We start from the raw sequence: 26,402 nt of genomic DNA on the forward strand, positions 1-26,402 counted from the left end.
GGGGGACGGCTGCTAACTACTCCCTTCTATTAATTTTCAAACCATGAGTCTTTCTGACCAGTAACACATTATTACTTTGTTTTGTCTGGGATTGTATAGTTTTGGCTCTGGGAAATGGTGCGGCCTGTCTGGGTTTTGGAGCAGCATGATTTCTGTTTGGTTGGGCTGACAAGGTGATGCTCAGGATGCGTGCGGAAGGGAGGCAAAGTGAGCTGTGTATGCACACCAGGAAAAACGGCAAAATCTTCCCTAGGCTGTCCCACCCAAGTTTGCAGAGCCTTAGCAAGGTTCTAGCAGAGGAGATGGTGGTTGGCTCTCGGGGGCTGACCTAGGCCATGTTCTCCTTCCCTGGAAGAAATGCTTCAAATTGTTCAAGGCAATACAGAACGCAGCACCCCTGCGTGTGTTGGAGCAGCCCAGTGCCACCTACCCTGTGCCACCAGGGTCCAGAGCTGGTGGCTGGGGCACTGCTGCCAGCGGTGATGGCTGTGGCTGGGAGGTCTCCTTCTGCACAGAGACTGAAGTGATGTGGTGGCATTTTCCAGCAGGCTTGGTTATTTGGGGTGGTTCTGGGACTTGGAAGGAGAAGTCTCTGGGGGGGGAAGAAAGATCATGCAATTAACATAAACCTAATTTTCTGCAGTTATCACTGATCTTAAATTCTGCAGTGTGACTAAACTGCTGCAAGGCCCTCACACTTGCACATTATATATATATAGCATGTATATGAAATGTAATTTCTAGGCACATTAGGGCTTCTTAAGGAAAGTGCAGATAACAAGCCTAGTGCTCTGCAGGGAAAATATGTGAGCACAGAAACCTGCAGGTCCCTGCCTTTCCTTTTGCTTATGACTTTTGCGCTCTTGCACTGTGTCAGCATTTGATTCACCCCAGCAGAAGAGCTGAATACAGAGCCTAGCAAGCAGAATTTACCAAGCAAATCCCTCCTAGTGCCTTGCGTGCTCCCACAGCTCCCTCTGGCCAAAACCCCAAAAGGGTTCTGTGCCATGTAAAAGTGCACAGGAGAGGAGCTGCTAGTATCTACCAGAAATAAGTATTTGGCCTGCTGTCAGGCCACGTGAGCCCATGGGCGTTCTTCCAGAGATTGCAGTGGCTGTGGGTGCTTCCTCCCTGACCTGGGGACTAGACTGGTGCCATCTCAGAGAAGCAGACCTGCTGGACAGTGCCACCCTCCCGCACACACAAGTGGAGCCCACGTGCAATCACAAGGTGAGGGATCCACCCCTCAGCGTGTCCTGGAGTCACTGTGGAAGTTGGCACTTGAGCGATGTTCTGGTGCCAGGAGAAGCGAGCACACGATCTCCAGGGAGAAGAGGTCAGCTCTCTTCCTGTTTAGATGTCTTTCTAAATATGCTTGTGCATCCGAGTGGGAAAATGGCTGAGAAAACCATTCAAATGAGGAAACAGGAAGTACTTCAAAACCATAGATACAGTTTTGGCAGCTGAAATGGGAAGCGAGGTGTCAGGTAGGGCTGGTGAGCAGCACGCTGCTGGGCCGGCAGCTCGGGGGCTGGCTCTCACTTGCCCAGCAGCCGCTGTCAGCCCTGTGCCCGTACGAGCTCCGAGCCAAAGCACTGGGTGCCTTGCAGCAAAACAGTGATGTTCTGTGAGAGGTGTTCTTTGAGTTCAGAACTTTACTATTTCCACTAGTGGACAGTGAGAACGATGATGCTAAAACCAGAAGTTTTATGAAGTATAAGTTAGTAGCAGGCTTTCCAGTGCCAGGTTACCAGTGTGATGAAATCGGCTGTTCTGACCAAATGTCAGCTCTGCTCTTGACTCTTTCAGCAAATCCCCGAGCCTCCTTATCCCCTTTTCTAGCCATACGTTAAGTTGATGTAATGCTACTTTTAAGTCTCTTCAGTTACTCGATTACTCCTATGTCTGATTGCATGTAATATGCCCTGAGGGCTGTGCGTCGGGCTTGCCCATAGATTTGCTGTGTGGCTGTGAGTGCCACGTGAAATAAACCTTTACAGTTCAAAGGAGCTGTGCTCAGTTATGCTCATGTTCATGCTATCCAGACTCCTGCTTTATACTCAACAGTGTAGACTTTCCAAGCAGAGTCTGCTTGCTTTTTATTGCTAAATTTGAAGACAGAATCTAGCACAAAAGAGATTTGGGGGCCTTAGTTCCATTAAATTCACCTCAAGCAAGTTTTAGTGGAGCTTAGAAAGTGAAGCAGATGTAGGTACTTTTGAAAACATCGCCCTAGCTTCACTTCCAGGGCCTGACATCACACGAATACCTGAATTTCCAGCCAAGTGCCCCATGCTGCTCCAACCTGACTGCTGCTGCACATTAAGTATGCACAAATTTAATGTATGCTCACGCTGGTGGGGGAGAATGCCTGAAAGTGAAAACCACTGTGCATTGAAATGTGTTCTTCAAGACTTAACTATTTTATCTCTACTCTGAACCTAATGACAGCTTCCTTGGAGCTGCTGGGGAGCTGCTTTGGAGGGCTGTGTTGTGCTGCTCTCTTGCAGTCCCCTCCGTGTGCTGTGTGTGGGGCATTCAATCAAGGAGTGGTATGCACTTGAAGAAAGGTCTTCTAAAGGGTGAGTGGCCAAAGAAGAGGTGTGGGTAGAGCCTCTTATGTTGCTAGGATTGGCCCCTGGTTTGCTAAGATTCTTAGTGTTTCCTCTTGTGCGTGCTTGTATAATGAACAACTTTGTTTTTCCTTAACTTCATTGGAAGGTTTCTGTGAAATAACATGGGCAAAAAGTAAGCCTGTTTTCTGAATATTTTAAGAACTTGCTGCTTGGTTTTGTCTGTTATTTGATAGCAAACACAGCTTAGAAAAGCAGCCAGGATGGGTTTGGCCGTAGGACCGTTTGGGGATCATGCAAACGCAAATAAACCTTTCCTAAAAATGTTCTTTGCAACCCCACCCTTGAGGAATGGTCATCTGTGGAACGATGCAAATCTGGACAACGCTGGCAGTCGAGAGCTGAACTCTAGCTCTCCTCTGCACTCAGCAGTTACTTTTATGGTACCGAGAGCTCTCTGCAGCCGGGGTGGGCTGCTGTGAAACCACGTTCTGCACGGGGCGGGCAGGGAGGCAGCATCTGGGCACGTGTCCTTGTGACCCGATGAAAAACAAGGGGTGGGGGCTGAGAGGCTGGAGCGTGACCTTAGTGGTGGCAGCAGCAGGAGTTCACCCCTGCCCAGAGGTCCTCTCTGTACATGTACAGAATACAGAGTACCCACCTCTGGACCTGCGTTGCGAAGGATTTGACTGCTGCATCTCTGCACAACAATTAATAGGGCAGAGCTGTGAGCCAATAGTCTGAACGCCTGCAGCAGGAGCACTGCCATGCAAGTTAGTTCCTGGAATTTGTGAGGGGTTTCGTGTTTCTTGCTTGTGAAACAATGTAGAAATGTGTTATCCAATTTCTAGGAATATCCTGACTTCTAAATAGCATGCCCTCGAAGCACTGAAATAGTCATCTGACTTCAATGAAGACAAGGGTGGAGATAGAATTGGATGGTTTCAAAAAGAAAAGCATCAGACCTCAGCTGTGTTCTGATTATTTTCTTTTAATTTGCTTCCTTTTCCTTGCTTTTTTTTATATACAGAGACAGAAATGTTAAATTCCAGATCACCCATGGGTCTGAAATCTGGCTGAAACAAGGACTCCTGCCAGTTTTTGCAAACATGAAAGAAAAATAGCTCATCCATAATAAACGCTCTTTCTGACCCGTGTTGTCCCTTTGCATTTAAGGTCAACTATCTCTGAGAAGAGGGGGAATAAAAAAGCTAAAGGATATGTGGAGAGTCAGCTGCAATAACAAGCCAAACCTCTGCATGAAGCTCTTCCCATCAGGATTTTGATTTTCGGACTGTTCACAGCTGCCAGTACATTTTTTTTTTTTCTTTGGCCTGAATAACATAAATACTGTGCTGAGTAGTGCTGTTCCTTATGCTGGTGTAAATCTAGGTCAGAGCTTAAACCTTGACTTGAACATACACACATTTTATCCCTGGGATCTCAGTAGGACGGCATGTGGTATAAAATTAATCACAGGAATAAATCTATGCAAAACTTCTTCCCACTTCTGTGAATTTGACTTCAGATGACCTCAGAGTAGTGCCTCTGGAATTTAGTTTGTGCAACACAGGCAGATTTTGGCTTGGTGCTTTCTGCTGTACCCATGATACTGGCTGAGAGCAGCTATTTGGTTACAAACAGATCATTCTGAAATTCTTCCAGTTTTCTTTTTCTTAGTAGTATGTTTCTCTGTCCTGCCAGAGAAAATGTCTGCGGGTTTTATAATCAGTTTATTCTGCTGCTCGTGCAGTTAGAAGGGCTGAAGGAGGTGTCCTTTTTTGCAGGTATCTTCACCTTATTTCCTTTCTCCAAGGCTGTACCCTCATGATTCAAAGCAGGAGCAGAGAATAATTAAGATGTGGTATGAGTGTGTTAGAGATGAAGTATTATCATACAGTGGCCAGTTAGAAATGTTACTGGTGGTTACATGAAGGTGCTGAAATGTAATTCAAAGAGGACTAGCTGGCTCAGGAGGCGACAGCAGGAATGAGACAGTGTTTTAAGGTCTGCACTCGTTTTCTCCATGTCTGATTCTAGCTTTTCTTCACCGAATCACAGACTGATTGAGGTTGGAAGGGACCTCTGTGTCCCTCTGGCCCAGCCCCTGTCCAGTAGGGCCGCCCGGAGCAGATGTCCAGGAACGTGTCCAGGTGGCTTTTGAAGCTCTCAAAGGAGGAGAGTCCAGACGCTCTCTGGGCAACTGTGCCAGTGCTCCATCATCTGCACAGCACAGAAGTGCTTCCTGATGGTCAGACAGAACCTCCTCTGTTTTAGTTTGTGCTGTTACCTTTATTAGACACCACTGAAAGTCTGACTCTCTGCTCTTTGCACTCTCTCTTCTTCAGGTATTTGTATGTGTTGATGAGATTCTCCTGTGCCTTCCTTGGGCTGGACAGTCTTGGCTCCCTTAGCTTTTCCTCATGTGGGAAACGTTGCAACCCCTTCATCATCTTAATAACCTTTTGCTGAAGTATTTCCAGTAGCTCCATGTCTCCCTTGGGGAGTCCAGCACCGGACATGGTTGTTTGATCATAGAAGCTTACCAAGTTGGTCAAGCATGACTTCTATTGGTGATTCCAAGTTGTCTACTTGTGATGATTTTCTCGTTGCTCATATATCTGGAAATGGTTTCCAGGTCTAGCTGCTTCATCACCTTCCCTCTCTGATTTGAGGCTGACTGATCATTAGTTTCCAGAGTCCTCCTGCCCTCCTGGAACGTTTCCCACTTCTCCCAGTCACAGTGGTCAGAGGTTATTGAGTGGCCACACAGCGACAACAACCAGCTCCTCCTGTACGTGTGGTCTCATCCTTCAGGGCCCATGGATAGGGACAGCTCCTTGAGGGCAGTGTGTCTGTGCTTGCTCCTGCTCCTCCTTGCAAAGGGTTTTGTTTCCCCTAAGGAGTATGCTGCCCTGTGACGCTCGCTGCTGTGTTGAGGAGAGGGGGGGAAAAAATAGCTGAATTCCTCCTGGGTCTTGAAATAGACTTGGAAAAACCTGTGAACTTCCTGTGCTGGGGGAATATGTTTACACATTATTTTCATTACATTTGTCTTCCTGAGAGTGTGAGAAAGGTGGCAACGTGGGTACGGGAAGGGGAGCTGGGGAGCGGTGTGACCGTCCCATCTCAAGAGCAGTGTGCAGCTGGGTTGTAAATGGCCTCAGGAGTGTATTTTGGCTTCGACGCGTATAATTTTATCAATAGAGAACAAATCCAAGGGGAAAATGGAACTTTGCCAAAAACACTGCTTTGTTTTTAATTTCATTTTCAAAGTATTATCTACTGAAAACATATAGCTGATTCTACTGGCCTTCAAAACGGCTCTTTTTCTTTGAGATGATCCGGTGGTGCTGACCTTAGAAAGTGCCACAAAGTCTGTCTATTCCAAGTAATTTCTGGAGGGGTGAGGAAAGGAATTCTTTAATGTAATACATTTTATGTGAAGTTGATGACACAGTAGTATGGCAGGAAAAAAGTAGTCCTCTTTTGTGCTATGTTACCTCTACTCGCGAAGTGTTCCGGGACACTGGTGCTTGTGAACTTCTAGATGGACAGCAGGAGCTGATTCTGCGGCAGCTCTTTTCTAAGGCTGCACCATCACACCTCACACTTGGGTATCCATCTGTAGTCGGGATAGTCAGAAGAAACCAAGCTTATCAGAAGAAAAATGACAACGCATAGGGAATAACAAAGAGGGGGTTAGCTGTATGCCTAAATTAAAGTGTATGGCTTGATTAAATGGCCTTAGCTTTCTTTGCTCTGAGGCTGTAGCACTCAGAGGTCTCATGGGTCTCATCACCAGGTACTTGTAATAATGTCACCATTTCCAGGACTCTTAACACAAGCAGCGTGGCAGGGGAGGAATTGCTAAGGGTAGCTGACTGAGGATAATGGATAGTAGGATGAAATTGAGAGGAAAAACTTAATTGGAATTAACTAGCTGAGAAAAGCCTCTTGATCTGTCAGGCAGTGAAATTGCCTCCCAGGAGCAATGGGATAGTCCCGACCACGTGGGCATTTAAAGCCAGTCTAATGTCTGTGATTCCCTGAGTTAGCTGGAGAATCTCAATAATTGGAGCTGACACAGAGATTTATCTCCTTTGATTGACTCGCTTTCACAGAGGCTCATCTCTTTGTGGTAGGGTGCAGAGCTTTCAGGGCAGCTGTTTGCACTTAAACTGCCAGGAGCTGACAATATGTATCCATTTCAGCTCTTGGAATGCCTTCTTTGAGAAAACACTTAAATCACTGAAATAGACAGTGCTAATCAGTCTGCAGGAAAATGGAGCATCCTTACCTGGGGCTTAGTGCCATAAATCTTCTTGTGGCAGCACTCAGTTATCATACGGCACTAGAAAGCCATTTAGGTGCATTACTGCCAAATGCCCAATCAACCTGAAAAATCGGACTGATTTTGGCCAAGACCATAAAAGGAAAAGGTGTTTTGCCAAACCTATAAAAATAAATGGTTGCTATTTTGGCAGAAGGTACCATTTGAAATAGAGAGATTAATCACCCTAAGATGATGGAGATGATACCCCATGCTGGTTTGCAACAAGACTATGTGCTGCAGCAGGTTGCCCTAAAGGGTGAGTTGTGCAAGGAGGGTTTTGTGCTCAGCTGTGTGACCTTGGCCAGCAGCAACATCTGCTCTCTCACTTTGCCCTCTCAGTCAGCACAGCTCTCCAGAGCAATGCCTTCTCCAGCACTCTGGTGCTTTTCACAGTGTGCTGTTTGTGTATGAAGTTTATGAGATATGCCCAAATCCATCAAGCTGGATAAGGAGGAATAAGCTATTGCTATCAAAGATGACACCAGCTTGGAATGTTTGCTAACTGTGGTGCAGGGACGAGTGTCGGGTCACAGCTAGTAGCTGTCTGTTGATGTTTACAAGGTTGTAAGATGACTGACTCAGCACGACTTCCCAGCTTAGAGGTACAAGTGCACTGACCTGTAAGCATACATTTCCATGGTGAAATATGACTTTTTTTTTCCCCTGGAATGTTGTTAAATACTGTGCTATGGGGGGAATGTTGCAATTTAGTTTTAAAGATTGCATGGTTTTAAAGGAACTTGCATTTCACTGAGATGTTCTGTTTCAAAGTACTGTTTCTCCTGCAGTGAGAAGTTTGGGTTAAATATATCTGTGTGAGTCCAGGGATTAAAAAGCTCAAAATTCAAAGGGAAAATGGAGGAGAAGAGCTGGTGGGAAAAATGGAACAGAGAGAAGTTATTTAAAGATACTAAAAAAAAAAAAAAAAAAAGAGTTAAAAATACTCTGAGAATTTTATGCTTTGGGTAGTATCTGTAAAGCTGCTTTTGCTTCTGGCCCACCATTCCCAGGCTGTTTCCTCTATGCTTGTTCTCTTTCAAAGAGTCCTTGAAGGATGCTGGCCTGAAACTGCTCGCTTGTGTCACAATCCAGATAACTTGTCACTTTGCATGTTGTGTGTGAGTGCAAGTAAATAAAGAAGTCTTTTGTTAAATCCAGCTAGACTGCTCAGCTTTGGGTCGTGTCAGCCCTGAATTTCACGTCTGAACTAGACACGGTGCAGAGATGAATTTCCTTTGATATGTTCCTGAGTAACTCACCATTTAATTTAACTGTGCAGTTCCTTGTTCTCCTGTTCTGGAATGATGGATTGTGAAATACACTCCTTTAAATTAATCCAGGCACTTGACTTCCGTCAGCGGAGTAATCTTTCTCAGTGGTATGCTAAGTATGCTTTTAAAAAGTGTGGTGAATATGAATGCTATGCGCTTGGTTGATGATTTAAGCATTTACACTTTCCAGACTTCACAGAAATAACAAATATGGCTTAGCTGCATTTTTTATAACCTTTCAGAAGTGATCATTCAAGTGACTTCAAAGGGACTTAAATGGATTTCTAAATATGATGATACAAGTGAGGGCAACTCCCCTCTCATCAGAAAACCATCGATTGGAAATGTGGCTGAGCAAAGCTTGTAAGACTTCTGATTGCGGGGCTTCCATAGATCATCCAGAAGGCTTTATATTGGAGCCATTAATGGTAAAATTTTTAATGTGGGTGCTGTCACTGCTTATGCTGGCAAGAGAGCAGTGCCCATTTTTGTTTTTTTTTTCTCCCTTTTGCTGTTCTTACTTCTTAAAGATGAAGTGGGGTATTTCTTGGGAGGAGGAAAGAAGGAATGTTGGAATACTTTGTATTTTCATGCTATCTCCTTCAGAAAAACAGCAAAAATCTGTAGCAAGGGAAGAGTTGAGTAAGTAATACTGATCCAAAGCTACCTACCAGCCTGGATGCTCCCTCGCTCTGTTACTGAGGTAGGGCCTGACTGAGTGCCATGGTGAGAAGTGCACAGTATGCCCTGGGGCCAGCTGGAGCCACTCCTAAACATGGAAAAACATGACAAATCCTTCTGTCACCAAACTAGGTCGCAGCATTTTCTGGGCAAAGGTAAATGACAGTAAACTTTTGGCAGCATGTGAACTGCAGCACACACTTGGCTACCAGTTTGTTCTTGGTGGGTTTGCACCTATGGAGAATGGCACATCTGATAAGTGACTTTGGCTGAAATCCAGGTTCCTACTTTGCGTGTTTACTTTGTATGTATTGGAAAGAGAATCTGACAGGAATCAGGCAGCCTGACTCCTTTCACTTCACTGCCACTGGTGGTCATAGAGACGGTATCTTCTTTGCAGAACAGACGTACTGAGAAAGGCTTGTGTTGTCCAAAATATGAACTCGGTATATTTTGTACAAAGTGAGAACACTTCTGCAGGGCACACCTTACAAGGTGACAGCACGTGCTGTGTCTTAGTATCAGCAGGGTAATGCATTATTTTCTTGATCTTTCTAACAACTTTAAGAAATGGAGTGTAAACTTGCTACCTTGACTAGGTAGATGAGGTGCCTTCCAAATCTTACTTTGTACCAGCCTGTGGCATTTGTAATGTCACAAGTAATTTTGTGTATATTTGGTTATCAGAAGAAATGGTGTATACATTTTCTACTATTCTGACTTAACCAGCTTTAACTGTCTTGTTGCTTAAAAGTAAACTGAAGAGTTGAAGCCCACTTCTTACTTCTTGTCAGCAGTCTCTGAGGACAGCACGTCCTGTTGTGACCTGCCAACTCCATGTCTTGAAACAGCCTACACAGCCAGCCCATCTAAGGGAAAATTATTTGGTTCAAGAAATTAGGAGTTGTGTTGTGCCTGGGCATAAATAAGACCATAACCTCCCATCATGATTAGGCTGGCATCGAGGTTTAGTTCAGTCTTAAGGAAGGATTGAGTAGTACTGAAATCTGGAGGCAGCCAAGGTAAAAATGTGATCTTTTGATCTGAAATGCTTTTGTTAATGGGTTTTAGTGGTTTGGGTGTTTGAGTCTCAGTATTTATTCTCTGAGCGTCATCCTCAAATCCAGAATGTGAAATAATGTTCTTTTGAGTTTAGAAAGTCTATAAAGACAAAGTAGTTTAATAACCAAAATGAAAGGCTTTGAAATCGTCAGGTGTTACAGGCTCAGGTTGATCTGTGGTAGTGTGTGGATGCTGGATGCACTTTACACCTGTCAGTTGGTAGTGGGCACCTTGTGATCATCTGCAGGTGCTATGGAAGATACAGCCACACATCTTTAACGTACATTAAATGGGACTTAAAATCCAGTGGGGCTTTTGTCTTGTCTCCACGATGCTGTGTGAGACAGCACCAAGGCTCAGGCGGTTGCCAGACCTGTACCTGGATCTGGCAGTGCTTTCTCAGCCAAAACAGGTGCTGCCAGCCCTGCCAGGAGAGAAGCCAGGAAAGGCTGAAGGACCTTGCCAGCCGTTCCAGAACCAAGACTGACTGGTGGTGGCTTCAGTGCAGGCTTCAGGTTCTTTACTGTTTCCTAAAATGAAAGTCATGACTAAACCACGATGAATATTCAGTGTCTCAGTCAGTTGCTCTGTAAGCATTTAGCTAGTCTCATGTAGGATTTGCTGCCTGGAGTGCCAGCAGCCTGTAAGATGCTTGCCAAGGGCTTTGCATAAGCTCGTGTGAGCTGCAGCTGCTTTGGTGCTGCGTCCACTTTGGGCCAACCCAGCTTGGGCAGTGTTGACATTTCTGGATGTCTTCTAGCCATGTAATGCTGATAGAAATGTTGTTTAAAAACTTGTGAGTTATTTAAAAACAGCATGTCAAATAAGCAGCCTTGTGACGCCCGACAGCTGGATAAGATGAGCGCTTTGGAGGAGGAAGAGATCAGCACAAGTTATGCGCAGAGCTTAAACTCTGACGAGAAACGCATTGGATCCACAGGACAGGGAGCAAAGCCGTGCTGTGCCGGGAGCGTGGTGCTAAAATGTTAAGTGTTTAAAATGCTTTAAAAGCTGCAGTGGACTGTGTACTCTTAGTTGAGTAAGCACTTAGAATGAAGTGATTAAAACTGGCTACAAGGCATGGCTGAGATAATTAGTGTGTTACAGAGATGGGGCCTACCATCACATTTGAATCTAGCTTTATGTTGCCTTTGCATTGATTTGAAGCCCCTTCAGACTTACTGTAGGAACGAGGTGTGTGGTTAGGGCACCAGCATCATCATAGCAGATTTTTCCACTTCTACAGAAATGCTTCAAAGAAAGTTATTTTAAAGCATTCAGAATATTGACCCATTGCTTGACTCTTGTCACAATCTGTATAGCAGCGGCAACTGGAGACCCTCTGTCTTGATGGCACATTTTGTACGTTTGGAGAATGGATTTACAGGCTATTACTGCAATTTTACAGTTTGCCTTTCAGTTCTGATTGCGGTCTCTTTTTTTTTTTTTTCCTTTTTCTCTTTATTTTTTTATTTATGTGTGCATTGGTTGCTTTATTCGTGTTCTCTTTAATCTCCTCTCCACATTCCAGTTTCCAAACTGGAAAGCTAAAATGCATCTCTGCTTCTTTGACACTCAGAGGAAAAAAAAACACCAACATATATATCAGAAAAGAATGCCATTTTTCTAGAAAGGTCTCAAAGATTTCGAAGATGTATCTGTTGATGATAAACTTGATCCAGGAGAATAGCAAATAACATGGGTTATATCATAAAATCAATTCCTGGTCTGTAATGACAGATTTGGCTCGAATTAACCGCTACTCTTTTTTCTTTCTTTCTTGTTGATGCATTCCTGGAATAGATTGGCAAACAAACATTGAATACCATTGAAACAGTTTCAGCCTATGGGGGGAATGCAAACTGATCAATCACTAATGAAGAAACCTAAGCTGTTCATAGAGACCCGTGGATTTCCTAGCTGTAAGGAAGAGCTACTGGCCCCAGGTTATTAATCTGTGCAAAACTATAGGCTCACAAATGCTTGCAAATAACAAAGTAAGAATGTGAATGTGGCCAAACTGAACTACTGTAGAGATTTCAAGCGAGTATTTGCTAAACCTCTTTAGTCAGCATTCTATCAGGACTTTATTCAGGTTTTACTAGTTTAATAAGCAATTTCATCAATTACTTGTAACCTAAGTTTCTCTACACCTGTGCTTCCTATTCACGTGAGCCACTGTACCTAGCTGTCCTGTAACAGGATTATAAGTTCCTTTGCACCACATTGATGGCAAAACCACACTAGTGGCAATAACACGGCACCACCAATTCCAAAATGCTGATATTTGGGTGTCCAGTTAGCTCTGATATTTGCTTAGGTTTAAAAAGAAGTTGTTCAGGGAAACCAGATGATGTCTTACACAATGACGTTTCAGCCTTTGTCCTTGGGAAAATACTTTTCAATCGATAGCTTTTCTTTGTTGGGAAGTTCTTGGTTTTGTTAGACTTCTTAATTTTATCTGATTACTTCCTACATTAAATCATTACATTTGTTACTTTCTTCTGTGGAACTGGCAATTCTTCCCCACTGCCTGGAATATCCATCTCTTTTAACTGTTGCCTTAATGTATTACCTGTGTTTTGTGCATAGTATTATGTATTTCCTCCCTATCAGTCTAACCCAAATCATGCAGCTTTTCTCTAACCATCTAAAAAATACAAATGATGAGCCCCATTTATTAGGAAAGCAAAAGTGAAACTGTCTGTCTCCCTCTGTATCTATACTCCCAAAACAGAAACAGACCATTCTGAGGTGAAAGTTCATCTCCGAGAAAGAGATGACTGACACATCCAGCCAGAATGTACGCACCTTCTCAAACTCAGGACACGTAACTCATCGGATGAATGTCACTGCAAAAATATCAGTGCATTTTTCATCCCAGTGGAGGTGCTCTGTGCAGCTAGGAACTACTCAGTGGAAGAAAGGATTCTGCAGCTTTTTGATATACCGATTGTTTTCACCCACTCCTTTTCTTGGAAAACAGACTTCAGGATGCGTGCCATTTTCCATCCCTCTTGCTGCTTTTTCACTTTTCTAATGCTGGCATTGAGCTGGGATCTACAGCTGAGATGGAGTCTATCACTTTTTTGCATAGCTGTTCTGTTACACTCTCAATTGTGGTGTTCCACATCTTGGCCGGAGTCAAAGCTGGCCGTGCGAGAGCATCTGGAGACAGCAGGCTCCATGCCAAAACCTGCAGTATTAAGGTGGCTCAATAACCTTGTGAAGAAACCTTTCGGTTTCTTTATGGCTCCTGTTGTTAAGACGTGCAAACATCCTTCCCTTTGGGAAGGAAGAGAGAGCATCCGGGATCTTTGAGCTGCAAAGACAAGACCCTGGACTCTTAATATTGCCTGTGTTAAAGAAGTCTTCAAAAAGCACAGTTTAATTTGCTAAGGTTAGTCTTTGTTGAAATGAGGTCATTCCTTTTAAATGTTTGCTTATGTGTATATGTATCCAGATGGGAGAACATAACCTTCTGGTTCTGCTCTCCTGTAGAGGTGGTGACTGTGGCACTGGGCTCTAAATCCTCATGCATTTATTGTCATGTGTTACTGTTATTTTGCACATATGTTGGGACCTCCTCTGGGTTTTATACTCTCATCTCCTTGGCACTGGAAGATGTTAACTTGACGAAACGGCTCTGATTTTCTTTCCCCCCCAAGCACGTCTCCTTGCCAGTGTAATAGTCAAGACAACCTTGGAGGCCTGGATGTCTCCAAGATATTTTGCCCATGCACAGCTATTTGTTTTGCTGGCAGAGAAAGAAAATAGATGGAAATTATTTTGTTTCAGCAGCTCAGAAACAAAACGTGGGATTTCTTGTCCAGCTTCAGATTTCCCAGCCCTCTTCAGGGCATCTCTTACTGCAAAAGATTTTTCATTTCCTGAGCACCTCTGCTCGTGATCATTCCTCCTTTTGTTTTCGTATGATATTTGTATATTTGCTATCATTGAGAGAGAGTGGTTGTAATTTCAGTCGCAGCCTAATGTGGCTGTGCAGGAGGAGCATGTGGCTGCCTTCTGGAGGCTACCGTGTTTCTTTGGGGCCAAAGCCCCAAGAAGAATTCTTGTTTTAAATAGAAAATTCTTGCTTATCTATTTCATTCAATCCATCTCCTTTTTTATGTATATTATTTTAATGTTCCAGAATGCAAGAGCCTTAACATTTCACACTGTCCTGCAGAGATCTAGAGACACTAGAGTGGTTCATAGAGTTTGAATAATCTTTTGTTCGCTGTAAATTACCTCAGCATTCTGCCCTTATGTCTATCCTGTATAACTGTAATGCCTAACAGTCCAGGAGCTCTCAAATTACTGGTGATTTAAAGTTAACTTCCAGGGAAACACTGCTCAGTGTACTAGTTCTTCTGAGACCAGCCTACGCAGCGCTCTGTACCTTGTTTCATTATCCCTACACAAAAGTTTTTCAGGCTGGAAAGGCTGATCATGCACTTCTAATAGAAATTCATCATTTTATATGTCTCATACCTTAAAAATCAGCTCAGATGTTTGTATTTATTTATTTTAATTTGATGTGACAAAATGGAACAAGTTTAAAGTGGTGGCTTGGGTGATTTTTTTCCCCCTATATTAGGCTAGTAAAAATGTCATTCAAAGGAGAAAGCATCATAGTAGCAATACACTGCAACAAGTGCAGAGAAATCTGAGTAGTCAGGAAAGTCCCAAAGTATTGGAATATTATTGGTACATAGATTTGTTGCTCAGCTGCATGTGACTTTTTTCAGACCACAAACTATTTTTTTTGTCTTGACTAAGTCTGTGTAGGCAAACTAAAAGTGAAGGTTCTTTCTGTTCCGTGAAAATGGTTGTGGCAAGGGATGAAAATACAGCACAGGAACGTTGTATGGAAGGCTCGTGCTCTGTAGCTGCAGTCAGGTGTTGCTTTTCATCATGGACCCCAAATCCTGTTCCATCTAAAGTCAAATAGGAAAAAAAACAACAGCTATTTGCGAGGTACAATATCTCTCTTGCATGTTACATGTTAATTTTTTGTGTGCATGGTAGATGCAATGCTGTCCTTGTTATTCGTTGGGCAGGAAAACGTGGGACAGTAGCTAGTTTTGTAAGAAGTTCGGGTAACCCATCCAAATGACATTGGCAAAATGTTAAAATGTTAACCAGCAATTCAGATAGCTGTGCAGTGTGGGTTTACCTGCAGCTATACCTTCCCTCTAAATGAATGCACGTAATTGGAATGACAGACAGACAGACCCGTGTACCCATAACTACCTAGCCTGTGGTACAAACAGGGCAATAGGGAGCTGTACTCTGTTTCTCAGTCAAATGGTAGCGAGCATGTTATTTGGGCTGTATCGAATGACCAGGGTTTGCAGCCCCTGTCTTTAGGGTGCATTCACCAAGCAAAGACAGTGCATTGCCCTGGACTCTGCAGCTGCAGGCTGGCTCAGCGTACCTTGGAGGGGCTGATAAGCTAGCATTCTTTTAAAAGAAAGAAATCACTTACAGATGAGTTCTCTTGAGCTACATGGTTCATAACGTGTAGGTTGAACTTGTCTCAAGTGTGGTAGTATTATTGGTATCTTGTAGAACTTAGGAAAACCCAGTGCTGTGCCATGACATGGCACAGGCAAAGTGCTTGTTTTGCACTATTTACTTCTGTAATACAGGTTTATTGATGTTGGCTGCACTGGAAGCAAGCAATTATCCACGCTGTTACATATAGCTCCTCCTGAGTATTTTACATGGGATATATCTCAGTCCCTGTAGAACACCAGCCATATGGATTGCTGTACCTGCTGCTGTTGGACAGCCTGCAGGAGCAAAGCATGGAGAAGCGCTGGGTCTGGGATTGCAGGGCGTTGCATCTCCGGTCTGCTTGGAGAAAACTGCTCAAGCGTGGTTTTAGAAATTAAAGAGTTACACTCCCATTTCCCATAAAGTCGATGGGAGTTAGACACCTAATTCCTTTGAGTCCTTTGAAATTCACATGGAGCAAACAGTACTTCCTCTAACTTACGTAGAAGCAATTAAAAGATCAGCAAACGCTGACAAGCTAGTTAATGTGATCTGCAGAGAAAATGCCTTTAGACTTGTCTGGGTCCCAGTAACTGACAAGGGAGGCTAATGACAAGGATCTGAGTAAAGATCTTAATGGTGGCTTGGGAGTCCCAGTAATCAGCTTGGGAAGCTAATGCCAAGGAGCTGGATAAAGATGCAATTAAGCTTGCCGCAAAGTCCAGGGATAGATTGCACTTCTCAGCTGTGATAGCTGAGGAGTTGGCTGTGATTCCAAACCAGCAGCGTGACAGTAAAGTAGGGAACAAAGGCCAGATATCTTGCTGTTTTCATTTTCCAGATGTTCATATTTATTGTCTGTATGGAGCCTAAATTACCCTGGCAAAATTCCAAGCAGGAATGCTTTCACTTTTTCTCCGGCGGGTTAATAAAATACAATTGGTGTTTGCTGCGTCCCATTGTACGGAGGACTGCTGGCCCTTGGTCAGGAGGAGGCTGAGGAGGGCAATGGCTGGGGACTGCTGGGGGGAAGAGAGGCAGCAGCACCCGGCTGGGCTGGAGCAGTCAGCTTTGCCTCTCCAATAAAACAGGTTTCAGGGTGGGGTGCCTGGGCGTCCACTCATCTGTCGCTGCTGTAGCAGGATCAGTTCCACCATGTGGAGAAAATCTTCCTGTGCAATCAGAGAGATTGGGAAAGAGCAAAATTCTTTGGATTTTTTTCCAGTTGCCTTCCAGATTGGTGTAATATGTCATAAAAGTAAGTCAGAATCAGTCTTCTTGCCCGTTCTCCTGTCTGTACTTGCATGGCATAGAGAGGAACAGAAGCGCCTCGTGAGCTTCCTTTGAGCAAATCTGATCCTTTTCACATGCACAGAACCTGGATCCTGCAAAAAATGTTGGGAAGTAGGGTGCCAGTGTAACTGATGGCGAGGTGCTGCCAGCAGCAAGAAACCTCTCCCTGGCATGGTTTTGGGAGAGATTCAAATCCCTCTGATGAATTACGACCTGGCCACCAGTCAAAAATGGAAGACTGTATTGTGACAGGACAAGGGGAAATGATTTCAAAGTAAAAGAAGGAAACTTCAATTTGACGTAAGGAGGCTTTTTACAGTAAGGGTGGTGAGGCACTGACGCAGGTTGCCCAGAGGCACGGTGAAGACATTCAAGGTCAGGCTGGACAGGGTTCTAAGCAGCCTGACCCAGCGTCGGTGTCCCTGTTCATTGCAGGGGGTTGGACTAGGTGACCTTCAAGGGGTCCTTCCAGCTCTGAGAATTCGGTGGTTGTCTGAAGGTGGAAGTAGTAGTACATCTACTGCAACTTTTAGAAATCTTTGAACTAATTTTTCAGGGTATAAGAGGGCAACAATCAGACCTCTATGTGAAAAACAGCGCATTCATGGCAAGGATTCCTACGGTGCTGGGCAGCTGCCTGGCCCCATGGCTTGCCCCACATGTGCCCACCACTGCCCCTTCCTCCTATGGAAGAGGCCACCTCTAGGTGTGAAAATATCATTGTGTTTTCTGTCCTATTCATAGCTGGTGTCACTGCTAGCCACAAAATATTTGTTAGCCCCTTCTCGTTCTCATCACGGATTGGGTTTTGGTTTGCTCTAAAAATAGCATTGTGCATCTAGCATGCTGGGGAGTAGGAAGCAGAGCTGGGCATTACTTCCATGGGCTGACCCAGGTGCAAACCTCAGATTGCTGTGCTGTTCTGAAGATGTGTGCTGTTATACTGGTCCTCCTCCTGGCTCCTGTCTGCAGGTTTGCTCTCTGCTGTGGTTTTCTCTGTGAGTATAACACTTGTGTTTTGTCAGTCCCCTGCCTTGGTATTCAGTAAGTGCTGTGTTTTGATGAAGATTGTGATAAATTACAGCGTTGGTGTAACAATAAATGTTAGTATAATGTACATAGGCTACTGAGGAATAAATGAGATTCTGTTCTGCATTTTAAATGTGCTTTTAAAACATTCCTTTGAAAGGAGTCTTTGCCTTTTGGTCTGTGTCTGTTGTAACAAGTGCTGTAGTACATGCGGATGTAAAAAGCAGGCAGCATGGGATTTCTCTCCTTCAACAGACCCAGGAGCTTCCAGTCTTTGTGGAGTTAGAGCCTTCTGGCATGCACTCGTGTAAACATGTTTATGTTTTTGAGGCATCTGTTGAGTGTTCTGTGAAGTTGCATTCTGCTTCTACTCCCGTGGGAACGGTACAGCATTGGCCATAGGGTTCTATGAGTTGTCAGAAAGTGAGCAGTTAATTCTTGACATCTGCTATGCCGAAGTGGCTGCCAAGTTGAGCGGTAGTTGGCAAGGGAATAAATATTGATGGGCCCTAGCAACAGGTACTCCTGAGAACCCTTGTTCTGGGAATGCTTAGGCAGTGTCTATGTTATTAATGTTGTGATAGGATTTAAGGCCTATTTATAGGGTTTGTCTGTGTCTTATCAGCTCACAGTGCAAGAATGGTCTTCGCTGTACAAGGGCACTAGTGTATGACATCTCAAGTACGTGCTTATAACTGATCTCCAATGTTTGATGTCTGTCCTATGTCAGAACCACTGCTACATAGGTATGTGCATGTAAATGCATTGGGTACAGTAAGTTCTTTCTTTTAGTAGTACACTGACAGTATATTTATATGCAAGATCCTTTGGGAATCCTCTGGATGAAGCTAGCTTTTGTGTTATGTAAAAGCATTACTCGTGAGCCCTGTAAGTGAGCAATGTTATGTTCTCATTGCAGAACTTGAAGCCAGAGAAGCCTGTGCCTGGCTGCGGGCCGCCGGCTTTCCCCAGTATGCCCAGCTGTTTGAAGGTATGACCCCACAGAGCAGCTGACACTGACTTCAAGTAGAACTGCTGATAGAAATAATCTTTCAGAACCTGGTGCTTTTGACAGGAGCGCTTCCAAATTCTGCAGGATCTTCATGCGAACCTATAGAAAGCGTGCAGCCTGGTGCGTACTCTTGCAGGAGTGACACCTTAACGAGGCTGGCGTGGACTCAGGAGGATTCTGCAAAGGACCAGACCTTTTCTGGTTGTGGTTAGAGTGTGACTCAGTCAAACTTCCGCTGCTGTGATTTTTAGTTGCTTATAATTTTCTTGGTCTCTTTTCCTTGGAGCGTTATTTCTTGTCTGACACACAGGCTGCAACTAAAACCCATCTAAATCTCTGCAGCCTGTGGTCTTGAGCAAGATCATTTTAATGGTGTTTTTGAAGAAGGATGTTGGAAAAATTGTTGAAATACGTTTAGCATAGGCTAAGTAAATCAAAACCTGCGGCAAAATTCCCCACCTTTGCCGTCATAATTCAGATTTCAGCTTCAACTTTTTTGTTCACAGATATGCAGTTTCCTATTGACATAAGGACTGTGAGGGAAGATCATGAATTTTTAGATGGGGATGCGATCGAATCGCTGTTCAGGTAAATGTTACTCGTGGATCATCTTTAGCGCCTCCAGGTTCCAGAAAGGTGTTTGTCGCTGCTGCTCCTAGCTTGGTCTTTGTCAGAGTATGACAAAGTCACTGGTGCTGTGACTGTATTGGAACGTAACTGACTCTACAGGCTTTAATTAAAATGGTGGATAATAAACTCCTTCCAAGGATTTAGCTTCACATCCTCATTTTTTATATTCTTTTAATAAGTCAACTCAGAGTTCTTTCATTTTCAAAGTCTTAGATCGGTTTTTCACAGTTCATCCTTAAAGTTCATTATACAACTTCTAATACAAGTGCAGCTGATGAAGTACAGTCCTCTTTAGTTCTGAGATGGCAGAACTGGACCTGTGCACGACACGGGGTTGTTATTGGGCACTGGTTGGGACAAAACGTATGGAGAACATCTAGCTGTGTGCCAGTCTTTGGCAGCAGTAACACAGACTTGGTTTAGAAGTTCACTGCTAATTTGGAGCATCTTTGTTTTCAAGAAAGAAAGAGATTAAGTTCAAAACTTCCGCCCTTTTTCTTCTACCCTAGACGACTGAACTCGCTGAATAAATGTGCACTGATGGAAGTGGAAATAAACCGGCAGAGGGAACAGGTACGTTTCTGAAATATAGGTAATTTTCTCATTAAAAATGTGGTTAAATGTTCTATTAAAATACTTTTTCAAAGGTGTATGATGGATTGCTTGTTGCCAGGCACTTGCTTGGTGCGTGGGCAACACAGTAAAGGCAGCGCCTGGGACGAATGCTCGGCGTGGCTGATGTCTCCAAGAGGGTGTGCCATGGTCCCACAGCCAAGCGTGTCTCTACCTGAAAGTTTTGGTCACTGAAACATGAAGCAGTGTTTGGTTTGTTTGTCTTTAGGAAAAAGTATCATTTGGAACCTTTGGATTTGCTGCAAATGAGTTTTTTATCCTCAGATCAAATCCGCCGTCTTTTCCTATGGTAAATTTAGCAGGCTTATCAGCATCTGGGGTGTAACCTGTCACCCCTTTTTTTTCAACTAACAGGGTGGAACTCAGGGTAGACCTCCAGTAACTGAGTGTTTGTTTCCATGAGTAGGTTTGGAGCTTTGGAGATAGGCAGTCTCGTTTTGGTTACGTTTTTTGATAATGTACTGTTTTCAAAACTATACCCTTGACATGCTCTTTTTTTTTCTTCTAAGAGCGATGACTCTGATGATGATGAACCTTGTGCAATAAGTAATAAATGGGCGTATGAGCGGTGCAGCCAGAAGTGGTTTCGTCTTGAGAGCCTGGAAGGTTCTGCAGAAGGTGCTAGTGCATCCCTCCCAGGCAGTCCAGTGCTGAAGGGCACCGGCAGTGAAGACGGAATCCTTTTGGATCGTGGCGAGAAACATGATGTGTCCTCAGTCCACAGCACTAGCAGCGGTGACAGTGATGTTGTTAGCTTCCCAAAGTCTTTCGAAGATGTGGAAACCAGCCCCAGTTCCTCCAGTAGAGTTGCTTCACTGGAATCGGCCTTTCATTGTTCACCTCCCCCCAGCAAATGTTTAAATACCACCAGTGAGAAGAAGCTTTGGGATAAGTCGCCATACAAAAAGAGGAGGAGCCTTCTAAAGAAAATGGAGAAGTTGCACTTCAGGAGCCGCGGCTTAAGGAGTGGTCAGTCAAAGGCCAAACCCATCATAAGTGAACCTTTGCTTCTGGAAGGACTTAATGAGGAGAAGATGAAGATGCTTAACTGTGTAAATATCGCTGACCTCCCTGGCGTCCAAACAAAGAACAATTCTTCCGGTTCTCCTCATAGCTGCAGTAGCAGCAATAAGCTTGAAAACAGCAGAACAGTGAGCACTGCACGTCCTCTTAAAAAACCAGAAAGCTGCTGTGAGAGAAAGGGGAGGTGTGCAGAGGACTTGGAGTCTAGCAAGCTCTTGCTGCAGAGCGATGTATCTCAGGGAAAACTGAACAATGAAGAAAAGTTACAAACGAACCAGATGTTTCAAGTACCACATGGCCACAAGCCTGGCACTTTCCCCAAAGCCCTTACAGACAGTCCCGTGTCTCCAGTAAATGACTCTCCTGTCACCTGGAGAGCTGGGTGCAGAAGGAACCAGAGCAGAAGCAGGTCCAAGGACTCCAAAGCCCCCAGCAGCCCCCTCTCAGGCACAGATCACAGGCTAAGTGTGTATGACAACATGCCTGATGTTGAACTTGATAAGCTAGAGGCAGCAGAAGGTGGTGATGACGATGTTTTTTCAGAACTGAACAATGTTATAGAAGATGTCAAGGGTCTCAGAAAGCTGGTTGATCAGTGGACAGAGAAGTTCTCGGATGATGGGGATTTGGACTTTGCCAGTGGCTTGACCACTCTCTGTCCATCCTTGCCTAAGGAAATCTGTCTCGACACAGAGCACTCAGAAGTTAAGAGAGCAGCTGTGCTGTCCACTGAGGGAGGGAACAGCTGTGAACTGGGCAAGGAGCTCAGTTCTACAGAGATGGCATTCAGAACAGACCCTACAAAGACCAACAGGTCAGTCATCCTTGGGTTTAGCTATATAGAACGCCCTTCTGGAAGCTTTCCATATTGATAATCTCCACTGAAAATGTAATTGTTATTCCAGAACACAGTATTCTTTTAAGTGACTCGGTTCTGGGTGTTGGAATCTGCACTGGTGGTGCCAGGCACTTCTGGGCTGTAGGCAGGGCGAGATCTACGTACGTCTGCTCTGATCTCATTGGAAGCAGGGCTCTCATGATCTCAGGTTGGATAGTAGGAAAAAGTTATTCTCAGAGAGTGGTAATGCACTGGCATAGGCTGCCCAGGGAGGTGGTGGGGTCACCGTCCCTGGAGGTGTTGAAGAAGTTTGGAGATGTGGCACTGAGCAACATAGTGAGCATGGTGGGGATGGGTTGGTGCTTAGACCAGATGATCTTAAAGGTCTTTTCCAACCTTCGTCATTTTGTGAGTCTGTGTGCATCAGTACCTAGATACTTGGAGTCTGACTTATGGCTGGCTTGCTGTGCTTCTTACTGAAGCCTTCAGTACGGCCACAGAGAGAAGCACTTTGTCTGAATGCGATTTACCACAAGCTGCTTGGGAGCCACGGGTCGTGTAGAGTCTTAAGGGTTTCACAGAAGCAAGCAGAAAACCAAGAGGGACAGTGGGAATCGTCCTTTGGTGTGACCAGCACTTATCCCATACGCACAGGAAGCAACATGGCTCTGTGGAAGACAGCGGGAACGTGGGGGGCTTCTCCATGCGGGCGGACGGTCAGCCGGCCACACAGCTGGCCCGGGCACAAAAGCTGGCTTTGCTGAAACTCACTGCTGTCATGGACAGATACTCCCCTTCCAGTAAGCAGGGCTGGAACTGGTAAGTTGCCTGTTGTTAAAGCAAACTGTGTCAGAACGAGAGGATCTGAATCAAGCAGGTGAATTTCCTTGTCTGACAAGGTTACTTTGTCCGCAGTGAGGAATTTCATCCTGCTAAATCAGTGCCATTTTGTGGTTATTTTGGTGGCTCCAAGATTTCGTCTGCTATGGACAAGATTCCTGCTCCTCGCTGGTGGTCACAGTGTCGCTGGTTTCAAAGCACTTTGTTGTTTCTCTCTGAATCTGCCCATGTTCAGGGCTGTTCACAGAGACTGCGGGACCAGAGGCGAGAACGGGCAGGGCTGTGCTGTGCTGGAGAGCTATTAAGTTAGATGTGCCGGTTTTTGTTTTCAGGACTATCCCAAAGTTTAAAAAAATAAAAGCCTCTGACTACAAGGACAAAAATGTCTTTGGGGTCCCCTTGCTGCTGAACGTTCAGCGAACAAGCCACCCGCTGCCTAATGGCATCCTGCAGGCGCTGGACTATTTAAGAAGCCACTTTCTTGACCAGGTATGAACTGAGGGCAGCCCAGAGCAGCTCTGTTCCGAAAAGGGATCTGCTCCAGGGAACCAGTCTCTGCTTTTGGCTCTTGTGTGGGACTTCCTCGCCACTGGGCACAAAGGGGCAGCGGGTCTGAGCAGGTGGCCTGTGAGGGAAGAGCAGTGCTGTTTCCTTCTGGGGATCCCTTTAGTTCTGTATTATTCTTTTTGCCTTGCCTTGCTGAAATCACCTGCTGTTAGTTCTCTTGGTGCCTTCTGCTTGCAAGGTGGCATATCTCTGCTTCCTGAGCAGGTCACGCCATGTCACTGCTCCTTCTTTTCTGTGATTGCTGGTGGTGCCAGGGTCAATGTGATGATCAGTGTTGTTTCAGCTGAAACGTGCCGCTAAGCAGAGATACAACGTTCTCAGTCATGGTTTGCCTGGGGGGAGTAGCCATGCTGCTTGTGTTGAAACCAGAATATGTTGGTGTTAAGTCCTGCTACCGTAAGGTCTTAACTAGCAAAAGGAAAGGGAAGGAGCAATGATTATTTGTCCAGGTTTGAGTCCTGATGACTCCTCTTTGTCTTTAACATGTTCTTTTTTCACTTGCAGGTTGGCCTGTTCCGAAAATCTGGTGTTAGATCCAGGATCCTGTCTTTAAGAGAAATGAATGAAACCAGCCCAAACAACGTGTGCTACGAAGGGCAGTCAGCGTTTGACGTGGCAGATATGGTGAAGCAGTATTTCCGAGACCTTCCCGAGCCTATATTTACCAGCAGGCTCTGTGAGTCCTTCCTCCACATCTACCAATGTAGGTAACAAAAGCTGTGGCTTTCTAGTTGCTTGAGTATCTTACGCTCCCTTAGTATTTGGCTGTATGAAGTGTGGACAGACCGGGACTGGTGCTGCGATCCCTCCTTAATGTCAGAGGGACAGATGAGGCAGGGCCTGATGGAAGAGATGACTTCAGTGTGCGGAGTCCATTTTGTGGGGAGATAAGCCCTTAATTGGAGTGCAGCAAAGTCAGTTCAGTAAGTCCATTGGCATGACACTCAAGAAAAACAAGTCAAGCACCAGCACCATGGAATGTGTGTACTGACAGGTGATGGGCAGAAACTGTACATGTGATGGTGATGGTGGCCTTTGTCACATGAGCTGGAGTGTCAGGGAAATGCATGAACCTGTGTTTTCAGTGCCCTGCTTGGCACGCCTCTGCTGGATGCTGCCCTGCACTCTTGTATGATTTCCATCGTTGTCTCTTTCCAGACGTGCCAAAGGACCAGCAGCTGCAGGCTGTCCAGGCTGCCATTCTCCTTCTGCCAAAGGAGAACCGAGAAGCTTTGAAAATTCTCCTGTTCTTCCTACGCGATGTGGTCGCATGTGTTGAGGAAAACCAAATGACCCCAACCAACCTCGCGGTCTGTCTCGCGCCATCGCTGTTCCACCTCAACACGCTCAGGCGGGACAGTTCCTCCTCCTCCACGCGGTATTTCAACCTACTGAGCACTGCTGCTTGCAGTGCCCTTTTTCTTTGCTAGACCAGTGCTTTGTGTAGCTGTCCCAGGCCGAGTGCCTGCTTCTGAGGGGGGCCAGTGGGGTTTGTCTCAAATGTGGGTGCTGAGGCCCAGTGCCCTCAGCGCAGGCTGAGCTCAGGCAGCGTGCCCTTCCTGTCCTGCTGCTGGTGAGCGCAGCAGCAAGCCAGCACATCCCTGATGCTCTGGGGTGCCCCATGTCCTGCTGCCCAGTGGTGCCCACTGCTTGTGTTACTGTGGGGTGTGTGGGGCCTGCAGCAGCTGCTGGCACTCGTTCCTCTGGGGGGTAAGGGATTGTTTCTCCCAAAAGGAGCCACAGGGATCCTGCTCGTTTATCTCCTTATGTAGAAGTTAGTTATGCTATCTGGATTGCATAACATCTGCTCCTACGTGCGGAGAGGAAGGTGCCCTTGGGCCAAAGCAGGCACATGGAATCTGTGAGAGCATTCAGCCTTATCTGTGCTCCTGAGGCTGTTTGCTCTGCCCCGTGCCCCTGTACGTGGACAGACGTGTCTCAGGGCATGGAGGCTTCCAGGGCAGCACTGTGGCCGGCAGTGCAGCCAGCTGTTGTCTCAGAGGTGACTTAAAGACCAGGGCTATTCTCAGAGTGACGCAGGTGCATCACCCAGCCCTTTTATCTCAGCATAACTAGAGCCCTGCACAGACCTGCTGCTCCTCCCAGCTGCAGGTGCCTGTGAGCACTTCCTGGCTTTGCTTCAACATTCCTCTGCAATATCGGGATCAAAAGGAGAGGCTGAGCTTTCCCTTTGCTGTCACTGTGCAGAAGGGGGTTCCTTTGAACCCTCAGCAGTGCTGTAGCCAGGTATTAATGCTGCAGAGCAGGGTTCAGACTTCAAAGCGCAGGGCTGGCAGGGCTGCCTTTGAGGTGCACGGCTGAGGACTTGATCTCCCAATGGATTTTGGAGCTGTGTGGCAGGAATGTACAGAGATAAAAGTGTCAGAAGCAAAGATTAATTCTGTCATACAGTGATTATGAAATGAAGAGGGGACTGTTCTCAAAATGGGGGCAGTGTGGTCCTTGTCGTGGATGTTGTTGGGTCTCAGAGGAGCCCAGCAGCGGCAGGCTGCATGCAGAGCAGTTGGTTTATGGGTGTCTGTGGCCACGTGTGCTGTGATCTGGAGAGCAAAGGGCTGTGCCCTGTCTCTCCTGAGCAGACGTGGTCCGTGCTGGCCCTGCCCTGGTTCCAGTCAGGGTGTGCCAGGAGGGGTGATGCAGTGATGCACCATATGGTAGTGGTGCCACAGGAACCTTGCACAGCACCTCTGTGAGTCCTGCAGTGCTGCCTGATCTCACACAGCCTCTTGCTCTCTGCCTTTTCCTTCCCCATCCACAGATCGAGCCAGAGGAAGTGCAGCCTGGGGAAACCGGACCAGAGGGAGCTGAGTGAGAACCTGGCAGCGACGCAGGGCTTGGCCCACATGATAACGGAGTGCAACAGACTCTTCCAGGTATGGTGCCTGCTGTCACACAGCAAAAGCAGGCGGGGGGCTGCCCTGGGGCTGGCTTGGTGTGTGTGTGGCTGAGAGCTGCCCCCTTCCCACTGGTGCCTGTGGGACAGAGGCTGCCATAAGGCACCAGCCAGGGCTGATCCTCCCATCCTGTGGGAGCTGGCAAGAGATGAGGCTTTGTGCTGGAACCTGGCTGGAGTGACAGCCATGCCTGTGTC

The 26,402-nt window shown here is 45.7% G+C and overlaps 1 protein-coding gene across 4 annotated transcripts in view; it reads left to right on the forward strand.

Moving 5' to 3' along the window:
- Window positions 1-26,402, forward strand: part of LOC110405370 (rho GTPase-activating protein 7-like) — a 38,835-nt gene that overhangs the window by 10,138 nt on the left and 2,295 nt on the right. For 2 of the 4 annotated variants that reach the window (XM_021410604.1, XM_021410603.1), the window contains exons 3-11: window positions 18,667-18,738; window positions 19,266-19,347; window positions 19,899-19,962; window positions 20,532-21,859; window positions 22,532-22,702; window positions 23,056-23,212; window positions 23,795-23,993; window positions 24,449-24,668; window positions 26,070-26,184. In XM_021410604.1, coding sequence (XP_021266279.1) covers window positions 18,667-18,738; window positions 19,266-19,347; window positions 19,899-19,962; window positions 20,532-21,859; window positions 22,532-22,702; window positions 23,056-23,212; window positions 23,795-23,993; window positions 24,449-24,668; window positions 26,070-26,184 — 2,408 coding nt within the window. The remainder of the gene's footprint in view (window positions 1-18,666; window positions 18,739-19,265; window positions 19,348-19,898; window positions 19,963-20,531; window positions 21,860-22,531; window positions 22,703-23,055; window positions 23,213-23,794; window positions 23,994-24,448; window positions 24,669-26,069; window positions 26,185-26,402) is intronic. The other 2 variants (XM_021410605.1, XM_021410606.1) reach the window with 2 other exon arrangements.

This window comes from Numida meleagris, chromosome 12 (assembly GCF_002078875.1).
Source record: "Numida meleagris isolate 19003 breed g44 Domestic line chromosome 12, NumMel1.0, whole genome shotgun sequence".
Lineage (NCBI taxonomy): Eukaryota > Metazoa > Chordata > Aves > Galliformes > Numididae > Numida > Numida meleagris.